Source organism: Octopus bimaculoides, chromosome 3 (genome assembly GCF_046866305.1).
Source record: "Octopus bimaculoides isolate indiv1 chromosome 3, ASM4686630v1, whole genome shotgun sequence".
Classification (NCBI taxonomy): Eukaryota; Metazoa; Mollusca; class Cephalopoda; order Octopoda; family Octopodidae; genus Octopus; species Octopus bimaculoides.
Genome location: NC_142930.1, coordinates 159,702,099 through 159,726,216, shown reverse-complemented (window position 1 = coordinate 159,726,216; position 24,118 = coordinate 159,702,099). Strand labels below are relative to the sequence as shown.

The 24,118-nt window shown below is 39.6% G+C and overlaps 1 protein-coding gene across 4 annotated transcripts in view; it reads left to right on the top strand.

Annotated features, from left to right (window-relative positions):
* Nucleotides 1–24,118, top strand: part of LOC106884372 (mediator of RNA polymerase II transcription subunit 12-like protein) — a 69,017-nt gene that overhangs the window by 13,574 nt on the left and 31,325 nt on the right. For all 4 annotated transcript variants that reach the window (XM_089349896.1, XM_089349898.1, XM_089349897.1 and 1 more), the window contains 15 exons: nucleotides 911–1,070; nucleotides 2,349–2,542; nucleotides 5,011–5,121; nucleotides 6,311–6,450; nucleotides 8,897–9,152; nucleotides 10,575–10,674; nucleotides 10,991–11,127; nucleotides 13,697–13,828; nucleotides 15,695–15,821; nucleotides 16,263–16,477; nucleotides 17,133–17,241; nucleotides 18,118–18,359; nucleotides 20,262–20,588; nucleotides 22,108–22,622; nucleotides 23,457–23,598. In XM_089349896.1, coding sequence (XP_089206022.1) covers nucleotides 911–1,070; nucleotides 2,349–2,542; nucleotides 5,011–5,121; nucleotides 6,311–6,450; nucleotides 8,897–9,152; nucleotides 10,575–10,674; nucleotides 10,991–11,127; nucleotides 13,697–13,828; nucleotides 15,695–15,821; nucleotides 16,263–16,477; nucleotides 17,133–17,241; nucleotides 18,118–18,359; nucleotides 20,262–20,588; nucleotides 22,108–22,622; nucleotides 23,457–23,598 — 2,907 coding nt within the window. The remainder of the gene's footprint in view (nucleotides 1–910; nucleotides 1,071–2,348; nucleotides 2,543–5,010; nucleotides 5,122–6,310; nucleotides 6,451–8,896; nucleotides 9,153–10,574; nucleotides 10,675–10,990; nucleotides 11,128–13,696; nucleotides 13,829–15,694; nucleotides 15,822–16,262; nucleotides 16,478–17,132; nucleotides 17,242–18,117; nucleotides 18,360–20,261; nucleotides 20,589–22,107; nucleotides 22,623–23,456; nucleotides 23,599–24,118) is intronic.

Below are 24,118 nucleotides of genomic sequence, written 5' to 3'. Positions count from 1 at the left end.
CGATGTGAAACTCTGAGTAACTGTTTGTGAAATCTGAGTGGACTGGAGTAATGTGAAATAAAGTGTCTTGCTCCAGAGCACAACATGCCACCTGGAATTGAACTCAGTTTTACAATCGTGAGCGAAATACGTAAATCACTAAGCCATGTGCCTTCATTATGTGGTGAGATCTGACCTACAACCACATAGTCCTGAAGTGAACTTCTTAACCATGCCACAAAGCATCATCATCATCGTTTAACGTCCGCTTTCCATGCTAGCATGGGTTGGACGATTTGACTGAGGACTGGCAAGCCAGATGGCTGCACCAGGCTCCAATCTGATTGGCAGAGTTTCTACAGCTGGATGCCCTTCCTAACGCCAACCACTCGGAGAGTATAGTGGGTGCTTTTACGTGCCACCGGCACGAGGGCCAGTCACATGGTACTGGCAACGGCCATGCTCAAAAAAGGTGTTTTTACGTGCCACCTGCACGGGAGCCAGTCACATGGTACTGGCAACGGCCATGCTCAAAAAAGGTGTTTTTACGTGCCACCTGCACGGGAGCCAGTCCAGTGGCACTGGCAAGAACCTCGCTCGAATGTTTTGTTCACGTGCTACTAGCACAACGCTGGTAACGATTACACTCAGATGGTGCTATTTATGGGCCACTAGCACGGAAGCCAGACAGCTGCTCTGGCAATGAACACGCTCGACAGTGCTGTTAGTGCTCCACTGGCATGGTGACCAGTATGAGCTTATATATTTATGTATGTGAGTTTACTATGGATGTGTAGACAGCTTGTGGATTTTTTTTGCTGTAGATATCTCATTCAGATGAAAATATTATTGTAATATGAGAACTTTGTGTACCCACTAAGTCTTGGTATTCACTAAGTCTCGGTTCTTTCTTATATTGTTTTTTTTACAGGTACCTATTTTTAATAAGAAAGAAGAAATTTTTTCAACACTCTGTGATTTTAGCATCCCTATGATAAAGGCAGCTTGGTTTGTAAAGATGACAGCAGCTCATAATGTTGCATTACAAGAGAACAAGACAAAAAAGAGACAAACTGTGGATCAGTGCCTTGGTAAGATATTTTTGTTGCTCTTCTGAATTAATTGTGCATGTGTGTGTGTGTGTGTGTGTGTGTGTGTTTGGTCATTCACTGAGGAAAATAGTACTTAAAACATAAGTATCATCATCATCATCATCGTTTAACGTCCGCCTTCCATGCTAGCATGGGTTGGACGATTTGACTGAGGACTGGCAAACCAGATAGCTACACCAAGCTCCAATCTGATTTGGCAGAGTTTCTACAGCTGGATGCCTTTCCTAACGCCAACCACTCGGAGAGTGTAGTGGGTGCTTTTATGTGCCACCAGCACGAAGGCCAGTCAGGCGGTACTGGTAATGGCAACACTCAAAATGGTGTATTTTATGTGCCACCTGCACAGGAGCCAGTCCAGCAGCACTTGCAACGATCTCGTTCGGATGTTTTCACATGCCACCGGCACAAGTGCCAGGAAGGCGACGCTGGTAACGATCACACTGAAATGGTGCTGTTTACGTTCCGCTGGCACGGGAATATAAAGACATCTGGGCTCCACGAGCTGCAAACTCCAAGCTGTTAAGAACTGCTGCAGAGTAGATGGGGCTTTTTAACTGCGCCCCTGAACTGGCTCTTGTGCAGGGCCGTCGTAGGATTTTCGAGCGAGATCGTTGCCGGTGCCCCTGGACTGGCTCTTGTGCGGGTGACACATGAAGTTTTTTGAGCGTGGCCGTTGCCAGTACCGCCTGGCTGGCCTTCATGCGGGTGACATGTAAAAGCACCCACTACACTCTCTGAGTGGTTGGCGATAGGAAGGGCATCCAGCTGTAGAAACTCTGCCAAATCAGATTGGTGCCTGGTGTAGCCATCTGGTTTCACCAGTCCTCAGCCAAATCGTCCAACCCATGCTAGCATGGAAAGCGGACGTTAGACGACGACGACGTTGCAGGTGATCTCTCTGGTGCAACAAAATGTACCCAGTCCACATTATAAAGTAATTGAAGATTGGAAGGGTATCCCCAGGCAAAAAGGAAAAAAAAAAAAAACTTGCAAAACAATTGAATAAAAATATATACAGCAACAAAGTTGGTTGGTCATATCTCTTGCTGTGTGTGTGTTGGGTGAATAAGATATATGATGGGTAGTGAGATGGTGCGGATGTAAAATGATTATAATGGTAATGTGTGTGTTAGTTCAAAATAGCATCCCTGCTAAAAAAAAAAAAAAAAAGATCTGTGGCCTTGTGCTAATGTAAAAAGAAAATATATATATATCTTTAACTATTAGTATATTTGATTTCAATATTTTAATTTTCAGACTGGTGTCAAGCCCTAACAAAATACATGAAAGAACAACTTCAGAAAATCCAGGAATATTATCATAGTCTAAACAACCAAGGCATACAGTCCAACTTTTTGGGGCCCTCAAACCCAGCCCATTCAGTTGCTGATTTTGAAATAGCTGTTAAATATTGGCACTTCTGCTGTCGTCTTGCCAGACATCTATATGAGGTAGGCGGGTTACACCTCTAATTAATAACTGTATTAATCTGCATGTAATATTGATATAGAATTTTAAATAATAGAAAATACATTTATATTATTCTTTTACTTGTTTCAGTCATTTGACTGTGGCCATGCTGGAGCACCGCCTTTAGTCGAACAAATCGACTCCAGGACTTATTTTTAGTAAGCCTAGTACTTATTCTATCAGTGTCTTTTGCCGAACCGCTAAGTTACAGGGACGTAAACACACCACCATCGGTTGTCAAGCGATGTTGGGGGGGATGGACAAACACAGACACACACACACACACACACACATACACACACACACACATATATATATATATATATATATAGTTCAAAAACACAATAACAAAAAAACAAAAAAACAACAAAGTGAGGACGTGATATGGATAGTATTATTGGACGCTCAGGAAAGGAAAGAGAGAGTGTATGACGTTTCGGGCGTAGCCCTTCGTCGGAAAGATGGAAAGTTCGGAGAATGGAAGAACGGAGAAAGAGGAAAATGGTACCGATGCCCACGAGGTTACATGATGAAAAGACCGGAAGAGGAGGTGGTGGGGGGAAAGTTCTTTCTAAGATAGGAGAGTGAAAAAGGGAGATGAATATCGGTGCGCGTGCGAAAGTCTGCGAGTGTGTGTGTGATAACAGAACGTGTGTGTGCGTATGTATGTGTGTGTGTGTGTGTGTGTGCATGGTTGGTGGTTTATCTGTTAGTGTGTTTGTGTGTGTGTGTGTGTATGACGTAGTGGAAGAAATTAGTAGCAGGACTGGTTAGTGGACGCTGTAGACAGTGTAGGTAGAAGGTCAACAGGTGGTTGTTTGGGTGTGTGTGTGTTCGTGTTTGTGTGGGGTTGTCGGTGTTAGGTACGTGTACGTGTGTGTGTGTATTTTGTATGTGCGCGTGTGTGTATGTGTATGTTTTCTGTGCGTGCGTGTGTGTTTGTGTGTATGTGTATGTTGTGTGTATGTGCGTTGCTGTGTACGTGTGTGTGCGTGCGTTTGCTATTGTATATGCGTGTGTTGTTTATGCCCATGTGTGTATGATTGTATGTGTGTCTGTGTGAGTGTGTAGTGTTGGTGAGAAGTGTGTGTGTATGTGGGTGTGTACGTGTGTGTGTATATGTGTGGATGTGCGTGTGTGTGTGGGATTGTGAGTGTTAGGTACGGGTGTGTGTGTGTTTATGTATGTCTGTATGTGTTTCCGTGTGCGCGTGTGTGTATATTTTTTGTGCGTGCGTGTATGTGTATATTGTGTATGTTTTCGTGCGTGCGTATGTGTTATGTATATGAGTGAGTATTGTGTATGTGAGAGGTGTGTATATGTGTATGTGTGCCTGTGTGTATATGTGTATGGGTGTCGTGTATGTGTGTATGTGTGTGTGTGTGTGGTTTTATGTATGTGAGGGATGTGTATGTTTATGTGTGTGCGTGCGTATGTGTGCCAGGTATGTGTGTTATTTTGTGTGTGCACTCCTGTGTGTCTGTGTGTGCATGTGTATGCGGCTGTGTATGTAGGCGTGCGCGTATATATGGGTGTGTGTGTGTATATATGTGCGTTCGGCTATGTGTGTGTGAGGGCGCGTATGTATGTTTGTCATGTATGTGGGCGGTATATATGTAAGGTGTGTGGGTATTTGTGCGTGTAGGTAGTGGTGAGATAAAAAGTAGAAAAAAGTAAGTCTAATAACAAGAGAATAATGGATATAGTGTAAGGGGGACGAGGGGGGGGGGGTAAAAAAAAAAAAAAAAAAATTATGTAAAGTGTTGCAGGGACGTAAAGGGGAGAGTCATAAGGAAGAGAAGGCTGTGTTGAGTCCGAAGGGGAAAGAAGAATTAAGGTTGAAAATGTAGCGTTGCTCCAAGTGGAGTCGCGAGGGAGTGGACCCATGGTGCAGGGCGAGGCCAAAAACGGAGATGTTAGAGGGAGAGTGGTTGGGCAGTTGGAAGTGACGGCCGACGGGGGAGTCCGAACCTAGCCATATATATATATATATATATACACATACATACACATATATATGATGGGCTTCTTTCAGTTTCCATCTACCAAATCCACTCACAAGGCTTTGGTCGGCCCGAGGCTATAGTAGAAGACACTTGCCCAAAGTGCCATGCAGTGGGAATGAACCCGGAACCATGTGGTTGGTAAGCAAGCTACTTACCACACAGCCACTCCTTTGATTTCTTTTTTTATAGGGTACCTTATTTTGTTTCCAAAAATGTTCCAGAAAATCAATCTGTGTCTTTATAAAGCACAAAGTCAGTATTTAGATAACTGGCAATTAATGATTCAAGAACAGGCCTTCCAAAATTGCAGTCCGTCTTGGAAGCTTGTGTGCCTTATGAATCATAATATACAATATTTGTTGAATATATGTTACTTATAGTGACAATAATTCATAAATTCTAAATTGATTTCTTTCTTTTTTTCTCTTTTATTATAACTACAGGAGGGTTTGCTAGACCGGCACGAGTTTCTCACTTGGTTACTTGAACACATGGAAAAGATACGACCAAATGATGATTCTGTGTTGAAATTATTACTTGGACAAATTGTTTATGTAAGCTATTAATATTATTATCTATAGGACAGCGAGCTAGCACAATTGTTAGCATGCTGGACAAAATTTTATGTGGTATTTTTTCCAGCTTTACGTTCAGAGTTCAAATGCCACCAAGATCAGCTCTGATTTTTTTTTTTCCTTTTGGGGTCAATAAAGTAAGTACTAATTGAGCACCTGTGTTGATGTAATTGACTTTCCCCTCCCATCAAAATTGCTGGCTTGTGCCATTAAAGCAATGGATTTTTAGAGTCATCATCATCGTTTAACGTCTGCCTTCCATGCTGGCATGGGTTGGATGGTTTGACAGGAGCTGGCCAGGCAGAAGAATACACCAGACTTCTGTGTCTGTTTTGGCATGGTTTTTACAGCTGGATGCCCTTCCTAACACCGACCACCCCGCAAAGTGGACTGAGTGCTTTTTATGTGGTACCAGCATAGGCAAGGTCAGATTTGGCATTGTTTTTACAGTTGGATGCCAACCACTTTACAGTGTGGACTCGAGGTTTATTTACATTCATCATCATTTAACGTCCGCCTTCCATGCTAGCATGGGTTGGACGATTTGACTGAGGACTGGTGAACCAGATAGCTGCACCAGGCTCCAGTCATTATCATTTACTGCCTCATTTTCCATGATAGCATGAGTTGGCTGGTTTTTATTCAGACAGATTTTCTGTAGCTGGATGCCCTTTTTGTTGGCAACCCTCATCTGTTTCCAAGCAAGTTAATATTTCCCATGGCAAGACAGATTTTTCGTGAAAGACTTGAAACAAACAATATTATTTGTGTGAAGATGATGCTCTTTTACAACCACCACATGACATCAAGACAAGGGTATGCACATGCGTATGCACATGCGTGTGCACGTACATGCACACACAGTATTGCTCAGTCTGGGGCTGTAGCAGAAGACACTTGTCCAAGGTGCCTTCCAGTGGGACTGAACCTCAAATCACATGGTTGGGAAGCAAGCTGCTTAACCATACAGCCATAGCTGTGCTCAAGGTCAATATCTGTTGCTTTTACTTTTGTTTTTCAGCCTTTTTGACTCTATAAAATATAGGACCAGTTAAGTACTCTGATTGATAAAGTCGTTATCCCTTCCTTCCCACAATATTTGTACCCTTTGTTAAAAAAAAAGTAAATAAATCAAGATTTCCTTCTAATGGAAGACATTTTTGTTCAGTATCTAGATGAAGTGTCTATGTCAGTTTACTTATCACGAAAACTGTCTCACTTTTGTGCCAAAAGAATCGCTCAGTTTACATCAGAATATGGAATTTGCTCTCCTCGAACGGATTCTCCTATGATGACAAATGGAAATGGGTAAGTAGAGTTTGGATTTCTTTGAATTTACTTATGATTCTCATAGTTTCTGGTGTTTTGAAAGACTTCAGTGACAATGGTAAAATGAGTGGAAAGTTATATCCTTGACCTTTTGGTCGGGCATCTAAGACTGATGGGAGGAAGAGAATGAGTTATCCTGAGATCAAAAGCCTGGTATAAATGCTTGCATAAGAGCGGACCTTACTGAAGTGCACTCAAGGGCCAGTCTTAAACCAGACAACAGATTTAGTACATCACTCAGTATTTTTTTCTTTGTACCTCTCAAAGCCAAGAACGTGTCTTTTTGTCTTAGTTTCCTAAATGGTAAATTAACATTGCCTATACTCTTTTACTTGTTTCAGTCATTTGACTTTGGCCATGCTGGAGCACCGCCTTTAGTCGAGCAAATCAACCCCAGGACTTATTCTTTGTCAGCCTAGTACTTATTCTATCGGTCTCTTTTGCCAAACCACTAAGTTACGGGGACGTAAACACACCAGCATCGGTTGTCAAGCGATGTTGGTGGGGGACAAACAGTCACACAAACATATACACACATACATATATATATACATATATACGACGGGCTTCTTTCAGTTTCCGTCTACCAAATTCACTCACAATGCTTTGATCAGCCTGAGGCTATAGTAGAAGACACTTGCCCAAGATGCCACGTAGTGGGACTGAACTCGGAACCATGTGGTTGGTAAACAAGTACTTAAAAATATTTTGCTTTTGTTGTTGTTGTTTTCTCTACTGGCATGACATGAAATCTCTCACAGTATTTTATCATCTGACACTCATAAGAGAAAATCTTCAATCTTCATTGTATATAGCAAGGCATTCTTTGCATTGCCAACCACTTTAAACTATAAACGGAGTGTATTTGATCATGTCATTGACTCGAGGGAGACTATCTGCTTGGACCATAGAGTCTCATCTACTTTATTAACTCTGACAGGAATTGAACACAAATGTAGAAGAATGAAACTCAATACCCAATGGTAGTTTCCATTAATTCACCACCATGAGTTGTTAGATTATTAACCATTAGGCACAGGAGTGGCTGTGTGGTAAGTAGCTTGCTTACCAACCACATAGTTTCGGGATCAGTCCCACTGCGTGGCACCTTGGGCAAGTGTCTTCTACTATAGCCTCGGGCCGACCAAAGCCTTGTGAGTGGATTTGGTAGACAGAAACTGAAAAAAGCCCGTCGTATATATGTATATATATATATGTGTGTATGTATGTGTGTGTGTATGCTTGTGTGTCTGTGTTTGCCCCTCTAGCATCGCTTGACAACTGATGCTAGAGTGTTTATGTCCCTGTCACTTAGCGGTTCGGCAAAAGAGACTGATAGAATAAGTACTAGGCTTACAAAGAATAAGTCCTGGGGTTGATTTGCTCGACTAAAAGGCGGTGCTCCAGTATGGCCACAGTCAAATGACTGAAACAAGTAAATAAGAGTATTAGGTGATGGTTTTTGTGATGTGGCTGAAAGAAGGATTATTTTAAATGTTTGAATCCTTTTGATATCACCCTGCCTGGGACTGCCTCTGGTTCTGTGACTCCAATTTCTTGTTTAAAGTGATTTAAATTAAAAGCATCCATCAAAAATTCATGGAAATTTGTTTTAAATACGTATTTTATAATGACAAAGTTATTTTATTAGATTTTTTATTTTTTAGAATTAATTAAAACAAAAACAAACTATTTCTACATAATTATGATAGCAAAAATGTTAAGTTAGTCAACTTGACTGAGTGGGCTGTACTCATGATGCTTGTTGCCTCCCTCCAGATTGATGTGGCTACAGGGTGAATAATCTTAGATAAAGGTGGATGGACAAGAGGGGAAACAGGTTCTGGTCAGAATGGTTACAACAAAGTGAACTAAGCTAAAGGCAATCATAGACCAGCTGGTAAATTTAAAGGCAGTCAAGGACCAGCTGGTAATGTTAACCCATTACCTCCCATAATTCTATTAACTGGAATTTTTTTTATGCAACTTTGATTTCTAGCATAAAACAGCCTTAGAAACACACTGGAATGATCAGAATAACATTTCAAAATAACATTTTAAATAGAAATAAGCAAGATATTGGGTGAAAAATTAGCAAACCTCATTTGAATATCAGAGAAATATACCTAGTAGATATAGCAAAAAGGTTAGATATGTGTAAATATTGACAGATAATTAAGAAATTTGCAATTTTCAAGTGATCTCATATGAGATCACTGGTAGGTAATGGGTTAAGAGAAGCATAACTAGATTTGAACTCCTTATCAACTATATGAAAAACTAGTGCTGTAAACTCTCATTTGTTTTACCATTTTATAATAGTGGTAGTTTTTTGGGTTTTTTTTGTCTGTGGATGTATGGAATCTTAATTGTGTTTGAATACATTCCATGTATATTGAAATGCTCTGTTGTTTAATTCTCACAGGACAGGAAACAATAACCCACTCTCAAACCCTCTCTCTGTGCTCTTCACTGAATATGTAACGTGCCTTGAACATCGTAGCCTCATTCTCATGTTATGTGCCACACTACAAATCATTACCATCCGCTGTCCTGCCGCTCTTGTCTGGAACAACCTTGGGGATGGCAAAACCTGTAACTTTTTATGTGGATCACCCTTGGATCTACTTGGATGTGGTACTTCTTCACTTCCTATGCCTCCTAACCCAGACAATCAACTGGTAAGTCTATAGAATGTTATGTTTTTATATACACACAGAAACACACTTCATGATCGTTTAACATCTGTTTTCCATGCTGGCATGGGTTGGATGACTTGACAGGAGCTGGCTGGGCTAGAAGCTGCATCAGGTTCCATAGCCTGTTTTGGCATGGTTTCTACAGCTGGATACCCTTCCTAATGCCAAGTGACGTTGTATACAGGCAAATCTAAGAACAAAAAAAAAAAAATACAGGGAAGAAACAACATAAGTCAATTGGATGAACATAGTGAATATATTAGATTTGACACTCAGTGAAACTTTTAGATGGGAAAGTAGGAGTAGGAACGAGTCTACTGTACCAAATCAAAGACTTTGGAAGAACTTGAAGGGCGAATACGAGAAGTTAATTCTTCCATCCCACAAGAGTTCATGGTGAAATCAGTTGATGCAATTCCGGGGTAACTCAAGAAGCTGGTGGCAACATGTTGAGTTTTAAATAAAACCTCATAACAAAAGCCTTCCTCTCATATCTGTTTTTTTCGTAAAAATTACAATTAATAAATAATTTACAAGTGTTTTAAGATAGGGTGTTTATGTATCTTGGTTGCTTTACAAACCAGTTTTTGTGTTATTTCATGTTATCCATTCATCCATTTGCCAGTGCTGTTGGACTGGCTCCTGTGCAGGTGGCACGTAAAATACACCATTTTGAGCGTGGCCATTGCCAGTACCGCCTGACTGGCCTTTGTGCCGGTGGCATGTAAAAGCACCCACTACACTCTCCGAGTGGTTGGCGTTAGGAAGGGCATCCAGCTGTAGAAACTCTGCCAAATCAGATTGGAGCCTGGTGTAGCCATCTGGTTTCACCAGTCCTCGGTCAAATCGTCCAACCCATGCTAGCATGGAAAGCGGACGTTAAACGATGATGATGACGTTGATGATTCAAATTCCCTTGTCAAAAGTAATGCTTTTTTTATTCACATTGTTTTCAATAAATTCTGCAATGTCTCGTAGCTTCAATATTCTGATGCTGTGATTGTTTCATTTTTAGAATGATATTGTTAGGTAAGTGTGAGAAGCCAAATCTGGCTGTTTTGAGCATAAAACAGGTAGGATATTTGATCCTGACTTGGCTAGTTTAAATACTCAAGGACTAATTATCATCTAGCTTACCTGTAGAAATTCCACGGTTATTTTGAAAATTATGTTTTGAAGTTTATATGAAATACACGATCTCATTTGCAATGGTATTTATTCTATGAAATAAGTAGCAGTTGTGTACTGGGGTCAGCATAATCAACTATCCACTTCTTTGGTTTTGTTTCTGTCATAGAAAGAAATATAAATGACACAAATGTTATTTCTATGATTGCTGCAGTCCACTAACATAATTTATGAAGGTAAATATTATATTATATGTTTTACTTATGTTCTTTCTAGATACGAGCCAAAATCCGTGCTGTTGAACAGCAGATTAGACTTCGTGGTCATGCTGCTGAAGTCAGGTGGTCATCAGATAAATGCCAACAGTCAACTAAAGGTAATATTGGGTGTGCTTTCTTTCATCTAATTTAATTTCAACATCAAAATTTATGTATTTATATGCAGCTAAGAGCACCGTCCGAGCTTGATCGTTGCCAGAGCAGCTGTCTGGCTCCCGTGCCAGTGACACGTAAATAGCACCATTTGAGCGTGGCTGTTACTAGCGTCACCTTACTGGCACTTGTGCCAGTGGCATGTGAAAAGACATTCGAGCGAGGTCGTTGCCAGTGCCACTGGACTGGCTCCTGTGCAGGTGGCACATAAAATACACCATTTTGAGCTAATATTATTTCATTTTCTTTTTTTTTTCTCAGGTTTCACTATCAGTAAAGTTTTGAATGTATTGGATATTCTCGATTGCCATTATTTTGACAAAGTCGATGCCAATAACTCAATGAATTCTCTGTACAATAAAATCTTCTGTCACAACGAAAATAAAGAAGGTAATGAGGTAAGCCAAGAATCCTTTTCTCCATTTGAAATTTTCGTAGGGACTACATTCACACACACATCATCATCATCATCCTTTACATCCATGTAAATCTTTCATGCATTATTATTATTATTATTATTATTGAGTGAGAGAGCAGGGCATGCCATCAAAGTGACACTGGGGCAAAATATACAAAGCCCATTATACCTATCATGACTACCCGTCTGATAAGGGTACACCAGGCACATGCATCACAACCATATGTGCGCGACACAGTGGTCTCATATCAAGATAAACAGCGCATGACCTCGCAGGTGGGACCCAGTTAGAATTTTCTTCAGGTCGAGTAGCTCATCCCGCTCAAAAGATCCTTGAATAAAGGTTGTTTAAGGATGCCAAACGAAATACCCATGTTTCCAAGGGTGAATTGTTCAAACCCCAAAGAGTTCCTCTCAACACATGGCTATGATGCTCCCCCACTACTTCTGCTCATGATCAGAGATGCACATATCGTCAGCCACCAAGGGTCATGCTCAACTGGTTAAGGTCCAGCAACTGACAAGCAAATCTGTGGTATTGAGCAGAATATTTGCTGTATTATTATTATTATTTGTTGTTGTTGTTGTTGTTGTTGTTATGGCTGGGTTCCAACAACAAAGTCTACCCACTTCTCAGTCATCACTGCCTTGAGGTCCTGGATACATTCCAGGCCAATGTCTGCAATCAAGTTGTCGATGTAAATGTGGCACCATTTTCCTGAGTGGTTGGCGTTTTGGAAGGGCATCCAGCTGTAGAAACTCTGCCAATTGGAAATATGCTGTGCTTGAGAAGACCCGGCAAGCCAAGTGAGACCTAAATCTAAGGCCTCAGCCAGTCCACTTATGCGTACCTTCCTTTATTGGACACTAAACTCCACTTGCGAAGGCCTGTTGAGGCAAGTGAAATCGAAATCGAGTTAAATTGGACACTAAACTCCGCTTGCGAAGACCTGTTGACGCAAGTGAAATCGAAATCGAGTTAAATTTGACGACTGGCACCCATGCCAACGTCGTCTCTTTCATTGGACACGAAACTCAGCTTGCGAAGACTTATTGGGGCAAGCGAAATCGCAATGGCACCTGTGCCCAGCGTCGCCTTTCTGGCACTTGTGCCCGCGGCATGTGTAAGGACTTTCGAGTGAGATCATTGCCAGTGCTCCTGGACTGGCTCTTGTGCGGGTGGCACATAAAATACACCATTTTGAACGTGGCCGTTGCCAGTACCGCCTGACTGGCCTTCATGCCGGTGGCACGTAAAAGCACCCACTACACTCTCGGAGTGGTTGGCATTAGGAAGGGCATCCAGGTGTAGAAACTCTGCCAGATCAGATTGGAGCCTGGTGTAGCCATCTGGTTTCACCAGTCCTCAGTCAAATCGTCCAACCCATGCAAGCATGGAAAGCGGACGTTAAACGATGATGATGATAATGATGATGACATCACCTTCAAGAGGGTTCCACAAGACTTATTCGGATGCCTCTAGTTTAGGGTGGCACATGCAGTGACCAGTGACCAGATAATCGCAGTCTACTTTGCCTGATTTTCTTGCTAACTTTTGGCACGTGTCCGTATAGGCATTTATTGAGTATGGCCATTTCCCTGATGATGCAAGAATCTTGTCTTCTTTTCTAATTTCCTCCAGCTTCCATCTATCCAGTGTCACTCATAAAACTTGGGTCAACTCAAGGTTGTACTTAAAGACATTTGCTCAAGGTGCTACACAAACCCCATGGTTGCAGACAGTATTATTTGAGTTCAAGTTCTGGCAGAGATAACTTTGCTTTTAAAACAATTAAACAAGTACCAGTTGTATGCTAAGGGCAATAAAATAAGTACTAGTGATGTGTTATCTTTTATCTTTTGCTTCTTTCAATCATTGGACTGTGACCATGCTGGAGCACTGCCTTGAAATGTTTTAGTCAAACAGATTGCCCCCCCCCCCTCTCCTTATTTTATAAGTCTAGTACTCATTCTATCTATTCTCTTTTGCTGAACTGCTAAGTTACAGAGATTGTAAACAAACCAACACAGGTTGTCTAGTGGTGCAGGGGACAAACGCAGACACTAAGACTCACTCTCATTCACTCACACACACACATACACACACACACACACACACATATATGATGGACTTCAGAGGGCATTGGTTGGCCCCTGGACTATAGTAGAAGACACTTGCCCAAGGTGCCACTCAGTGGGACTGAGCCCAAAGTCACACGGGTTGCAAAGCAAGCTTCTTAACTACATCGTTATGTCTGTAACTGTAATGACTTATTTATTATAATGTTGATTTAATTGTCTTCACCTCTTCTTTTTGACAAATTAGCAATAAGTTAACATTGGAAACCTCTGATTTGAACAAAAAGTAAACTTGACTTCACGAGGTAGCGCCACCATGTCAGCTACAGAACAGTTCTTTTGTAAATAAATGTTGTGCCTGTTTAGCATCCAAAATATTAATGATTATGTTAAATCTAAATCAGAATTATATAAACCGAAATGTTTGTAAGTGTTGTTAATGATTGCTTATTTATTTGACCTCTCTTCAGCCGCTTGTTAGTGATGACCCGATCATTAAACTACTCATTGACTGGGCAGTCACCATACAACGGACTGGTAATTACAGAGCTGTCGTTGTTGCTAAGCTGTTAGAACGACGCCAGAATGATATGCGGAATGAGGTTAGTTTACTTTTTCCTGTTTATGTAATGTGTGTTGTTGCTTTTTATTTATTTATTTATTTGTTATATGGTTAAGGAGTGATTTTTGGAAGGGTGCTGTTATGGGTAAGAAAGAGCCTACTTTATTACTCTTCATCTCTCTCTCTCAAACACACATACACACACCAAATATTTTTTCCATTGGCTTTTTTCAGAATATATATATGTAGATACTGAAGTATTTTAAAATGGAACTAAATGAACTAGATAAACATGAAAAAAAATGACTCTATCCTTCTATGTAAAGTTGTATATTTTCCTTCTTATTTATGTGTGTATATATATATACATATATATATATATATATATATATATATATATATATATATATATATTAGTTTTTGTATATATTGATATTATCTCAGTTATTAAAAAAACCTTTGATAATGTAAATATGTCAATAGTTACCAGAGGTAGCAAAATTACACTAAAAAACAAGATATCACAGCCATTCTAACGGTCACTGACCATGTAACATCTTTGCTCGTAAGTTACCTCATCATTTCGTTTTTGTCTTGCTACTATATGTTTTATTATGAACTCCCTGAAGAGAAATATATGAGGAATCCCAGCAGCTCTTACTTCTTTGTGAAGGAGCTCTCATTTATTTTGAAACATGTGTAGGAATTAAAGGAACTTTATTATATGCATTTTGCTCCATTTATTATTATTATTCATATATATATATATATATATATATATATATATATCTTCGAAACGTCTAGTTAGAATAGAGGCAGCTGATGAATAATTCCAAGTGGCATTCTGTTTTCCTATGTGTTCGTTCTGTTGTCTGTAGTTCATTGTTCTAACGTCCTGTACCCTGATATGCATCTATATACACATGTAGATGTAAGTATATACATATATGTGTGTATACATGCATATATATTCTTTGTATTATATATATATATATATATATATATATATATATATATGATTGAAACGTAACCAAATTCAATGACTGGCACCCGTGCCAGTGGAGCACTAACAGCACCATCCGAGCAGGATCACTGCCAGTAGCATGTAAAAAGCAGCATTTCATTGTGGGTATGATGAGGGATAATAATTAAAAACGTGCCTCAACTTCTCTACTATGTTGTTGATTTGTAGTTTATCTTTTACTTGTTTTTTTTTCCCCCCTGCTTTAATTCTTTCTTAATTCTTCTATTAATTTATAACAAATACTCTACATTTGTTTAAATAATTGAAAGCCACCAGTCACACGACATGCATGAGTTTTATGTGAACTTGCTCGTTTGTTTTAATTGCAATATATATATATAAAAAAAAGTGGAGGTGCAATGGCCCAGTGGTTAGGGCAGTGGACTCGCGGTCATAGGATCGCGGTTTCGATTCCCAGACCGGGCGTTGTGAGTGTTTATTGAGCGAAAACACCTAAAGCTCCACGAGGCTCCGGCAGGGGATGGTGGCGAACCCTGCTGTACTCTTCCACCACAACTTTCTCTCACTCTTACTTCCTGTTTCTGTTGTGCCTGTAATTCAAAGGGTCAGCCTTGTCACACTGTGTCATGCTGAATATCCCCGAGAACTACGTTAAGGGTACACGTGTCTGTGGAATACTCAGCCACTTGCACGTTAATTTCACGAGCAGGCTGTTCTGTTGATCAGATCAACTGGAACCCTCGACGTCGTAAGCAACGGAGTGCCAACAACAATAGAAAAAAAACAAGGTCACATAAAACTCATGCATGCCATGTGACGGGTGGTTTTTAATTATTTAAACAAATGTAGAGCATTTGTTATATATTGGTTAGGAGTTCAATACACGGCACTTAATTCCTCTATTTTTATTTTTACTGACAGAAGTTTGCTGATAGTGAAATGATGGATGATAAAGATTCCATAGCGTCTGATGTCATGATGTCTTCAGGCTACCCGGCTTACCAGCAGCTTCTCATGGAGTTCCTTGATGAAGATGCCCCAGTTCTAGGTAAGTGCTTGTCATTAGAGAAGATTATTTTTTCTCATCTCTTGGTTTAGCATCCTTAATCCTGGTTTAACATCATCATAGAAATAATAGCTGATAATCATGGCTTAACGTTGAAATAACAATAAAACGAATATCTTTGTCTCATCAGCATTATCATCATACCTCCCCTCCCATAAACAGTATATCCTATAGCTTAGAAGTTTTATTGGTTTTGACCAGTTGAGTAAAAGCATCATTGTTTCAAAACAAGAATTGGTGGCTGGAAGGGTGGTGACCGACTGACTTTAGAATACCATCTCTGTAGGTCTTGTCCACCTTATGTGTGCATGCAATAAAGCAGAAATAAAACCAGTGATAAAGTAAATAATGATTACATCTAGGCCTCTCTCTTTTGTCTTAATCCCCAATGTTGTCATTTCTCTGTTTCTTTTTTTTTTTTAGATGACAGCGGATTAGAAGAAAACAGAGATGCATTTTCTAACCTTATCCAGCTGTTTTGTGAACTCATTCGATTTGATGTTTTTTCCCATGATGCCTACATGTGTACTCTAATTTCTCGTGGAGATCTTGCTGCTTCTCCTTCTGTTGCCATGCCATCTGCTGACAGTGTTGATTTGTCTAGTGTGAAAAGTTTATCAGAAAGCATTAAACATGAGGTAAGCAAACTATTTTGTTGTTTACAAATCAATTTTACATTTAGCTAGTGTTGGAAAACCAATATTTTGACACGTCGTTTGATATTCAGCATATTAAAAAAGGTAATTATATGTTTAGCTCGTTATCATTCAGATTATTTTGTCAAATGTAATGCTTATTTATTCATTTTGTTTTCAATTAATCATACATTATCTTGTAGCTTTGAGATTTTTGCATTCGAGCAAGGTCATTGCCAGTACCTCCTGACTGGCCTTCGTGCCGGTGACACGTAAAAGCACCCACTACACTCTTGAAGTGGTTGGCGTTAGGAAGGGCATCCAGCTGTAGAAACTCTGCCAGATCAGATTGGAGCCGGGTGTAGCCATCTGGTTTCACCAGTCCTCAGTCAAATCGTCCAACCCATGCTAGCATGGAAAGTGGACGTTAAACGATGATGATGATGATGATGACCATTATTTGTTAGGGAAGAAGAGCAAATGTGAATCTAGAGATCGAATCTTTTGAGATATTGCTTCACACAGCAGTGTTTAATAACAGGCAAAAAAGAGTAATAACTAGTTTTGCCAAATAATATTGATTTTATATGATTGCCATATTGCTTTGAATCCTGTGATGATTTGGATTTTATTAATTTTTTTTTTTTATTGTTATTAGCATCAAGATGATATCAAGATGGACTTAGATATTCATACCATGGAGAGTGATCTTGGGAGTCTGTTTGGATCAGTTAAAGAAGAACAGAAGACAAGTCCTGAAGCACCAGGTGAGTAACTTATTGCGTATTTGTGTACCTTTTCATTTATGTGGTGAGGTTGAGCAAGGGAGATTCAGAGATGAGGCTTGAGAGAAAGAAAATGGAGAAGGAAATGGAGAATACGTAAGAAAGGGGAAGATTGAAAGAAAATAGTAGAGAATGAAAGTAGTGAGAGATAGAAAGACAAATGGAGAATGGAAGGAGAAAAAGCAACAAGCGAAGGTTGAGTTTTAAGTATGGTTTTGATTTGCAATAATGTTTTTAAACACAATTTTAATATAGTATTTTCTATGTATGTATCTTTATTGTATGCTCAGGAGTGGCTGTGTGGTAAGTAGCTTGCTACCAGCCACATGGTTCCGGGTTCATTCCCACTGTGTAGCACCTTGGGCAAGTGTCTCCTACTATAGCCTCGGGTCGACCAAAGCCTTGTGAGTGGATTTGGTAGACGGAAACTGAAAGAAGCCTGTCGTATATATGTATGTATGTGTGTATATATATATATATATATATATGTGTGTATGTGTGTGTGTTTGTATGTCTGTGCTTGTCCCTCCAACATCGCTTGACCACCGATGGTGGTGTGTTTACGTTCCCGTAACTTAGTGGTTCGGCAAAAGAGACCGATAGAATAAGTACTAGGCTTACAAAGAATAAGTCCTGGGGTCGATTTGTTCGACTAAAGGCAGTGCTCCAGCAAGGCCGCAGTCAAATGACTGAAACAAGTAAAAGAGTATGTATGTATCTTTATTGTATGCATGTGTATGATAGAGTATTCAGTGTGTGCGCGCGCATATGTTGAAGGATCTTTTGTATGTGTATGTATGCAGAATGTTCAGGGTGTGTAATGGGGTTTGCACTAATCTATCCGTTATCTGTCTTCAGCTTCAGTGAAATCTGTGAAATCAGAACGTGATCAACCGATTATGAGTGTGGGAGAGTCACAATCAGCCCCACCTCAGCCTCCTCCTCCCAAAGGCCCATCGCGCCACATGCTATTTGCCACTCACTTTCCGATTCCACAAAACGAGAGCTATGCCCATGAATGCAACCAGCGTTTTGTTGTTCTATACGGAGTTGGCAAAGCGCGTGACAACGCAAGGCATATCATTAAAAAAGTCACCAAGGTAAGACTGTTGATCTTGATTTTATGGATGTTGTAACCTTCCAGGTTGGCTCTAATTGGTTAGACATGATCAAAGGCATTCCAACTGTGACCATCACAATTTTTTCATATATCTACAACTAAATTATTCAGTCTAAAGTTTTGTTTTCTTAGGAGGTTGTATGACTTGGCTGGTATTTCTTACTGGTCAAGCTACAAAAAAGAGGTTTCTCCCTTCGGCTCATATTGTTGCTCGTGTTGCTAGAGACACAACTTAATAACTTTGTGGCATTTTCCTCTTATTGGCAACTAATTTTTTATTAACCAAGTTGGCACTCCGTCGGTTACGACGTCGAGGGTTCCAATTGATCCGATCAACGGAACAGCCTGCTCGTGAAATTAACGTGCAAGTGGCTGAGCACTCCACAGACACGTGTACCCTTAACGTAGTTCTCAGAGAGATTCAGTGTGACACAGTGTGACAAGGCTGACCCTTTGAATTACAAGCACAACAGAAACAGGAAGTAAGAGTGAGAGAAAGTTGTGGTGGAAGAGTACAGCAGGGTTCGCCACAATCCCCTGCTGGAGCCTCGTGGAGCTTTTAGATGTTTTCGCTCAATAAACACTCACAACGCCCGGTCTGGGAATCGAAACCGGGATCCTAAGACCGCGAGTTAGCTGCCCTAACCACTGGGCCATTGCGCCTCCACTATTAACTAAAGGATTAATAAATAAACTATTGAGCAATTATCTAATTCCTTGGCCTTTTCCTTCTCCATGAAGCTGTGACAGCCATTCAGAAAACTTGCCAATCAACTATTACACCCTCTCACATGTATGATAGTTATTTACTAATTCATTAATAAATTAAAAATTGGCTGGTGATAATAGTAAAGTACCAGCTTAACTTGTGTACTATCAGTCTTAAGACCTTGCAGTTTCCTTAATGGCACCAATTGTGTTCATTTGTTTTGTTCAAATACCATAAAAGTCACTTGATCTCTTTTTCAAAACTTCATTATTGCTGTATCTTCAGTGTACTCTCCAAAATTTCTGTATAGCTGTAGGAGACTGTTCTCATAAGAATTAAAGTTTTCCATTGGGCATCATGAAGATAACTGCATTGCTAGATTAGTGTTACAGCCTCCACACTACTATCTTAATGGCGTTTATGTAATATTTATTTATCTAATCATTCAACAGTCTGTCCATCACCTGTTGTGCTGGGTTCCACTTTCTTGGGAGCTCAATGAAATATTTATTTCCACCACATTCACAGAGTGTACTGTGTGCTTTTTTTCATGACACTGGTGCTAGTGAGGTCGTCAAATAACTTGCAACACAAAGAAAAGCTTGTTGAATGAATGGGGATGTAGTAGAGAGGGAGATGGCCTTATTCCAGGTATTGAGAGGCTAAAGTATGAAGGGGAAGACTACTGAGGCCCCTTGCTAAAGAGGAGGTATGTGGATAATCTTGAAAGCACTACACTGCATGTAATAAACTTTTAATTTCTGTTTGGACTAACAATCCATCATGTATGGCACCTCAAATATGCTGATATGTATGTCTGTATTCATTTATTGGTGATTTTTAAAAATCTTTTTTCTATGTAATTGCATAATTTACCAATAAAAGAAAATAGAATATGCAGTGTTAGATTTTAAATTTCAAGCTTTTAATTTTCTTTTTATTAAATAAAGAAGGTGGACCAGTACCTGTGACCCTTATAGATGGCATTCCAAGACTGTTTGAGACAGGCACAGCTCGTATTTAGTTTGAATTTCAGTATACTAAGAAGTAGAAAATAGAAAATTAAATAGCGGTAAACTAGAAAGAAAAAAAAAAAGACTTTCTATGTAAAATTGATGATTCTGAATTTTTGAAAAAGGTTTTCAATATATTTGCTTCTGTCTTTGATTTCAGGAAATCTTGAGACTTTTTAACAAAAAGAATTGCATAGACATAAGCAGCGGTGACCCAACAAAAGTTAAAAAGAAAAAAGAGAAAGAGAAAGATAAAGACAGTGATTCATCAAGTAACCTCGAGAGCACATTCAATAAGTTTCAGAGACTTTCGTATTATGACATGCATGCTGTGACATCATCCTGTGTGAGCAGCGTACTGGAACAGTTGTCAAGTTTTGCTGCTGGTAACTCCTGTTATTTACCTGTCGTTGACAATATTTCCTACCTCTTTGATTTAATGGATTATTCACTAAATATAAGCGGCCTTTTGGACTTTGCATTACAAGTAAGTAGGGTCTATGTTCTTGCTTTGTGTTGAAGCCATCATCTCTATTGTTTTAACAGCTGTTTTCCCTTGTTGGATGGTTTTGCTGTAGTGTAATATTATTTCCACCAGTAGAGTGTAATAGTATTGAGACTTATCTCCACCCTGATCTCTCAACATCTTTCTATGTATTCCTTGGTCTTTCTCTTCTGCAGCTACTGTATTTCATCATCATCATCATTTAACGTCCGCTTTCCATGCTGGCATGGGTTGGACGATTTGACTGAGGACTGGTGGAACCCAAAGGCTACACCAGGCTCCAATCTGATTTGGCAGAGTTTCTACAGCTGGATGCCCTTCCTAACGCCAACCACTCTGAGAGTGTAGTGGATGCTTTTACGTGCCTCCGGCACGAAGGCCGGTCAGGCAGTACTGGCAACGGCCATGCTCAAAATGGTGTTTTTTACGTGCCACCTGCACAAGAGCCAGTCCAGCGGCACTGGCAACGACCTCGCTAGAATGTCTTTTCACATGCCAATGGCTTAAAAAAAAAAGCACAAACATACTTGACACATGCCAGTTTTGGCAGTGCATATTCAGGAAAAGAGGTTTTTGTGCATTAAAGCTTATGTGATACCTAACTTCACATATAAGATCTGGGGTGACATTTTGATACACTTTTCTGGAAAAAAGTGTGCCTTATATGCCATCAAATATGGTACTTTATTGGCAATCACTTTCACACCACAAGTTGGTGGTGGAATCTACTGCGTTATGTATTTGATGTAGTTGTACACAACGATAAACTACATTGTTAATAAATTGTATAGAGAATAATCTTTAAGGTTTTCATGCAAAATCTAACCAAGGGTTCTGAAAATGCAATAACTGAAGGGTTTGTTTTTCATAAATCCTTTGATTTTTTTCCCATGAGTTGTGAATCAAATGTGAAAAGAAATCGTCTTTATTAGGAAGAAAAAAATTTGTTGAGGTGCAGGAGTGGCTGTGTGGTAAGTAGCTTGCTTACCAACCACATGGTTCCGGGTTCAGTCTCACTGCATGGCACCTTGGGCAAGTGTCTTCTACTATAGCCTTGGGTCGACCAAAGCCTTGTGAGTGGATTTGGTAGACAGAAACTGGAAGAAGCCCGTCATATATGTATATATATATATATATATGTTTGTGTGTCTGTTTGTCCCCCAGCATCGCTTGACAACTGTTATTTCTTATATTTAATTGTTTATGTTATGATTTTATTTACTCCATGTACCCACATGGGGATTAACACATACTTTAAGAAATTATTATTTCTTATATTTAATCGTTTATGTTATGATTTTATTTACTCCATCTACCCAAACTTTGTGGTCACCTTGTAGAGTAGATGTGAGAAGCAAAATCTGGCAAGTTTAAACAGAACATTTGTACTGGATAAGACTGGTTTAAATGCTAAAGAGTTTCCAGTTGTGTATTTTTAAATGTATAAATGATTTATCTCTTATTTATCAGTGTTACTTTCTCTTTTTTTTCCTCTCTGTAGCTGCTGAAAGAGCTTAGTCAGGTGGAAGTCCAGCTGATGTTGAAAGCATCGTCTCTTGCCACGAACTACGTTTCTTCTTTATGCCTATGCATCATTGGCATATTCAGTAAATACTGCTCTTACATGCTTGTCTGCCAGGACTTGGCCTGTGCTGCCTTTGAAGGATTGAATGCTATCATCAAGCATATAAACAATCCTTCGGATTGTACCTCTGCTGAACGATGTGTTCAGGCATACCTGTTTGATCTTTACACTTCTGCCAGTTACCTGAAGGCCAAATATTTGGACAGCTTCAGTGCTACTTTTAGTAAAATGAAACAGACTCATGACACCAACATAACTCCATCAGTGTTGAATTTACTCTGGGATCCTAACTTTATGATGGACTATTTTAACGATGTCAAATCCATACCTGATGCCATGCTGGTCAAACAATTGAATGAAAATCCAGGATACCGCTATAACTTTGTATGCAACGCAGTACTCAATATATGCAATTCCCAAGTAACAGATCGGTAGGTTCCAGTAATTTTTGTCTCATTTTCTATTTCTCTTAGAAATAACAGTTGAAATCTTCTGCAAAACACACCCTATTGTCTTATAAAGGACACATTGGATAATGTAGTCCTTGGTGTTGGAGCATTTCGTATGGGAAAAAGGCCAACATGTGAAGAACTGGAATGCTGTTTATCATGGTTCTGGTTTTGTACAGCTGGTCTGCAGTTAAATATCAACATTTATGGTTTTCTTGTTTAACTCCAGGTTGATTTTCATTGAATAAAACTATAATCCCGGGCAATCTAACTCTGACTATATCATCTTTTCCCCCCAGACATAGTGCAGCCAGGACGACACTGTCCCATATATCTTTTCTTTTTCTTCAAAATTTTCAGATGTATTTTGAAGGAGATTTAGGTTTTATTAATAGCAGCTGAGTTTTGATGTTGGCTCATCAGTAACTTTTATGTTTGTGGCAGCCAGCACTGAATCATACTCACTGAATGCCAACTCTTAGTTGTTATTATATCTCTTCGGTTACTAGTGCCCTCAAAAAGATTGAATATTGCAGGCATGGAAAGCGGACGTTAAACGATGGTGATATATAATGTATATTTTTTATAGAAAGTTAAAGAAGTGATGTTTAAATTCTCAATTGCAGAATAATGCTAATAATATAGCCTGAACAGGATAAACTATCCCTATTTTTGCAGAGAAAAGTGTAGGTGGCCAGCTGTGGACATAATATAACGATTAGTAGTCTGAAAACATTTCTCATCTCATTAAGAATAATTCGTCTTCGACATTTAAGCTTTATATTTTTGTTTTCTTGAACCGCTGTCTCTTCACAGGCTGAATGAAATCTCTATCCTATGTGCCGAGTTCACAGCTAAGTGTAATGCTTTGCGATCCGAGTGGCTCGGTGCCTTGAAAGCTTTATGTTGTTCTTCGAACCATTCCTGTGGATTCATCGATATCCTGACGCAAATTGATGTAAGCCTTATTTACATTTTTACCTCTTTATACTATTAACATTCTTTTTGTTTGCTGGCTGTTGTTGTTGTTGTTGTTGTTGTTGCTTATTAGTCCCAGATCAGTTTTAATCAGACAGACCCACTGTACTCTTTTACTTGTTTCAGTCATTTGACTGCGGCCATGCTGGAGCACCGCCTTTAGTCGAGCAAATCGACCCCAGGACTTATTCTTTGTAAGCCTAGTACTTATTCTATCGGTCTCTTTTGCCGAACCGCTAAGTTACAGGGATGTAAACACACCAGCATCGGTTGTTAAGCTATGTTGGGGATACAAACACACACACACAAACATATACATACACACACACACACATATATATATATACATATATACGATGGGTTTCTTTCAGTTTTCGTCTACCAAATCTACTCACAAGGCTTTGGTCGGCCCAAGGCTATAGTAGAAGACATTTGCCCAAAGTGCCACACAGTGGGACTGAACCCGGAACCATGCAGTTCGTAAGCATGCTACTTACCAC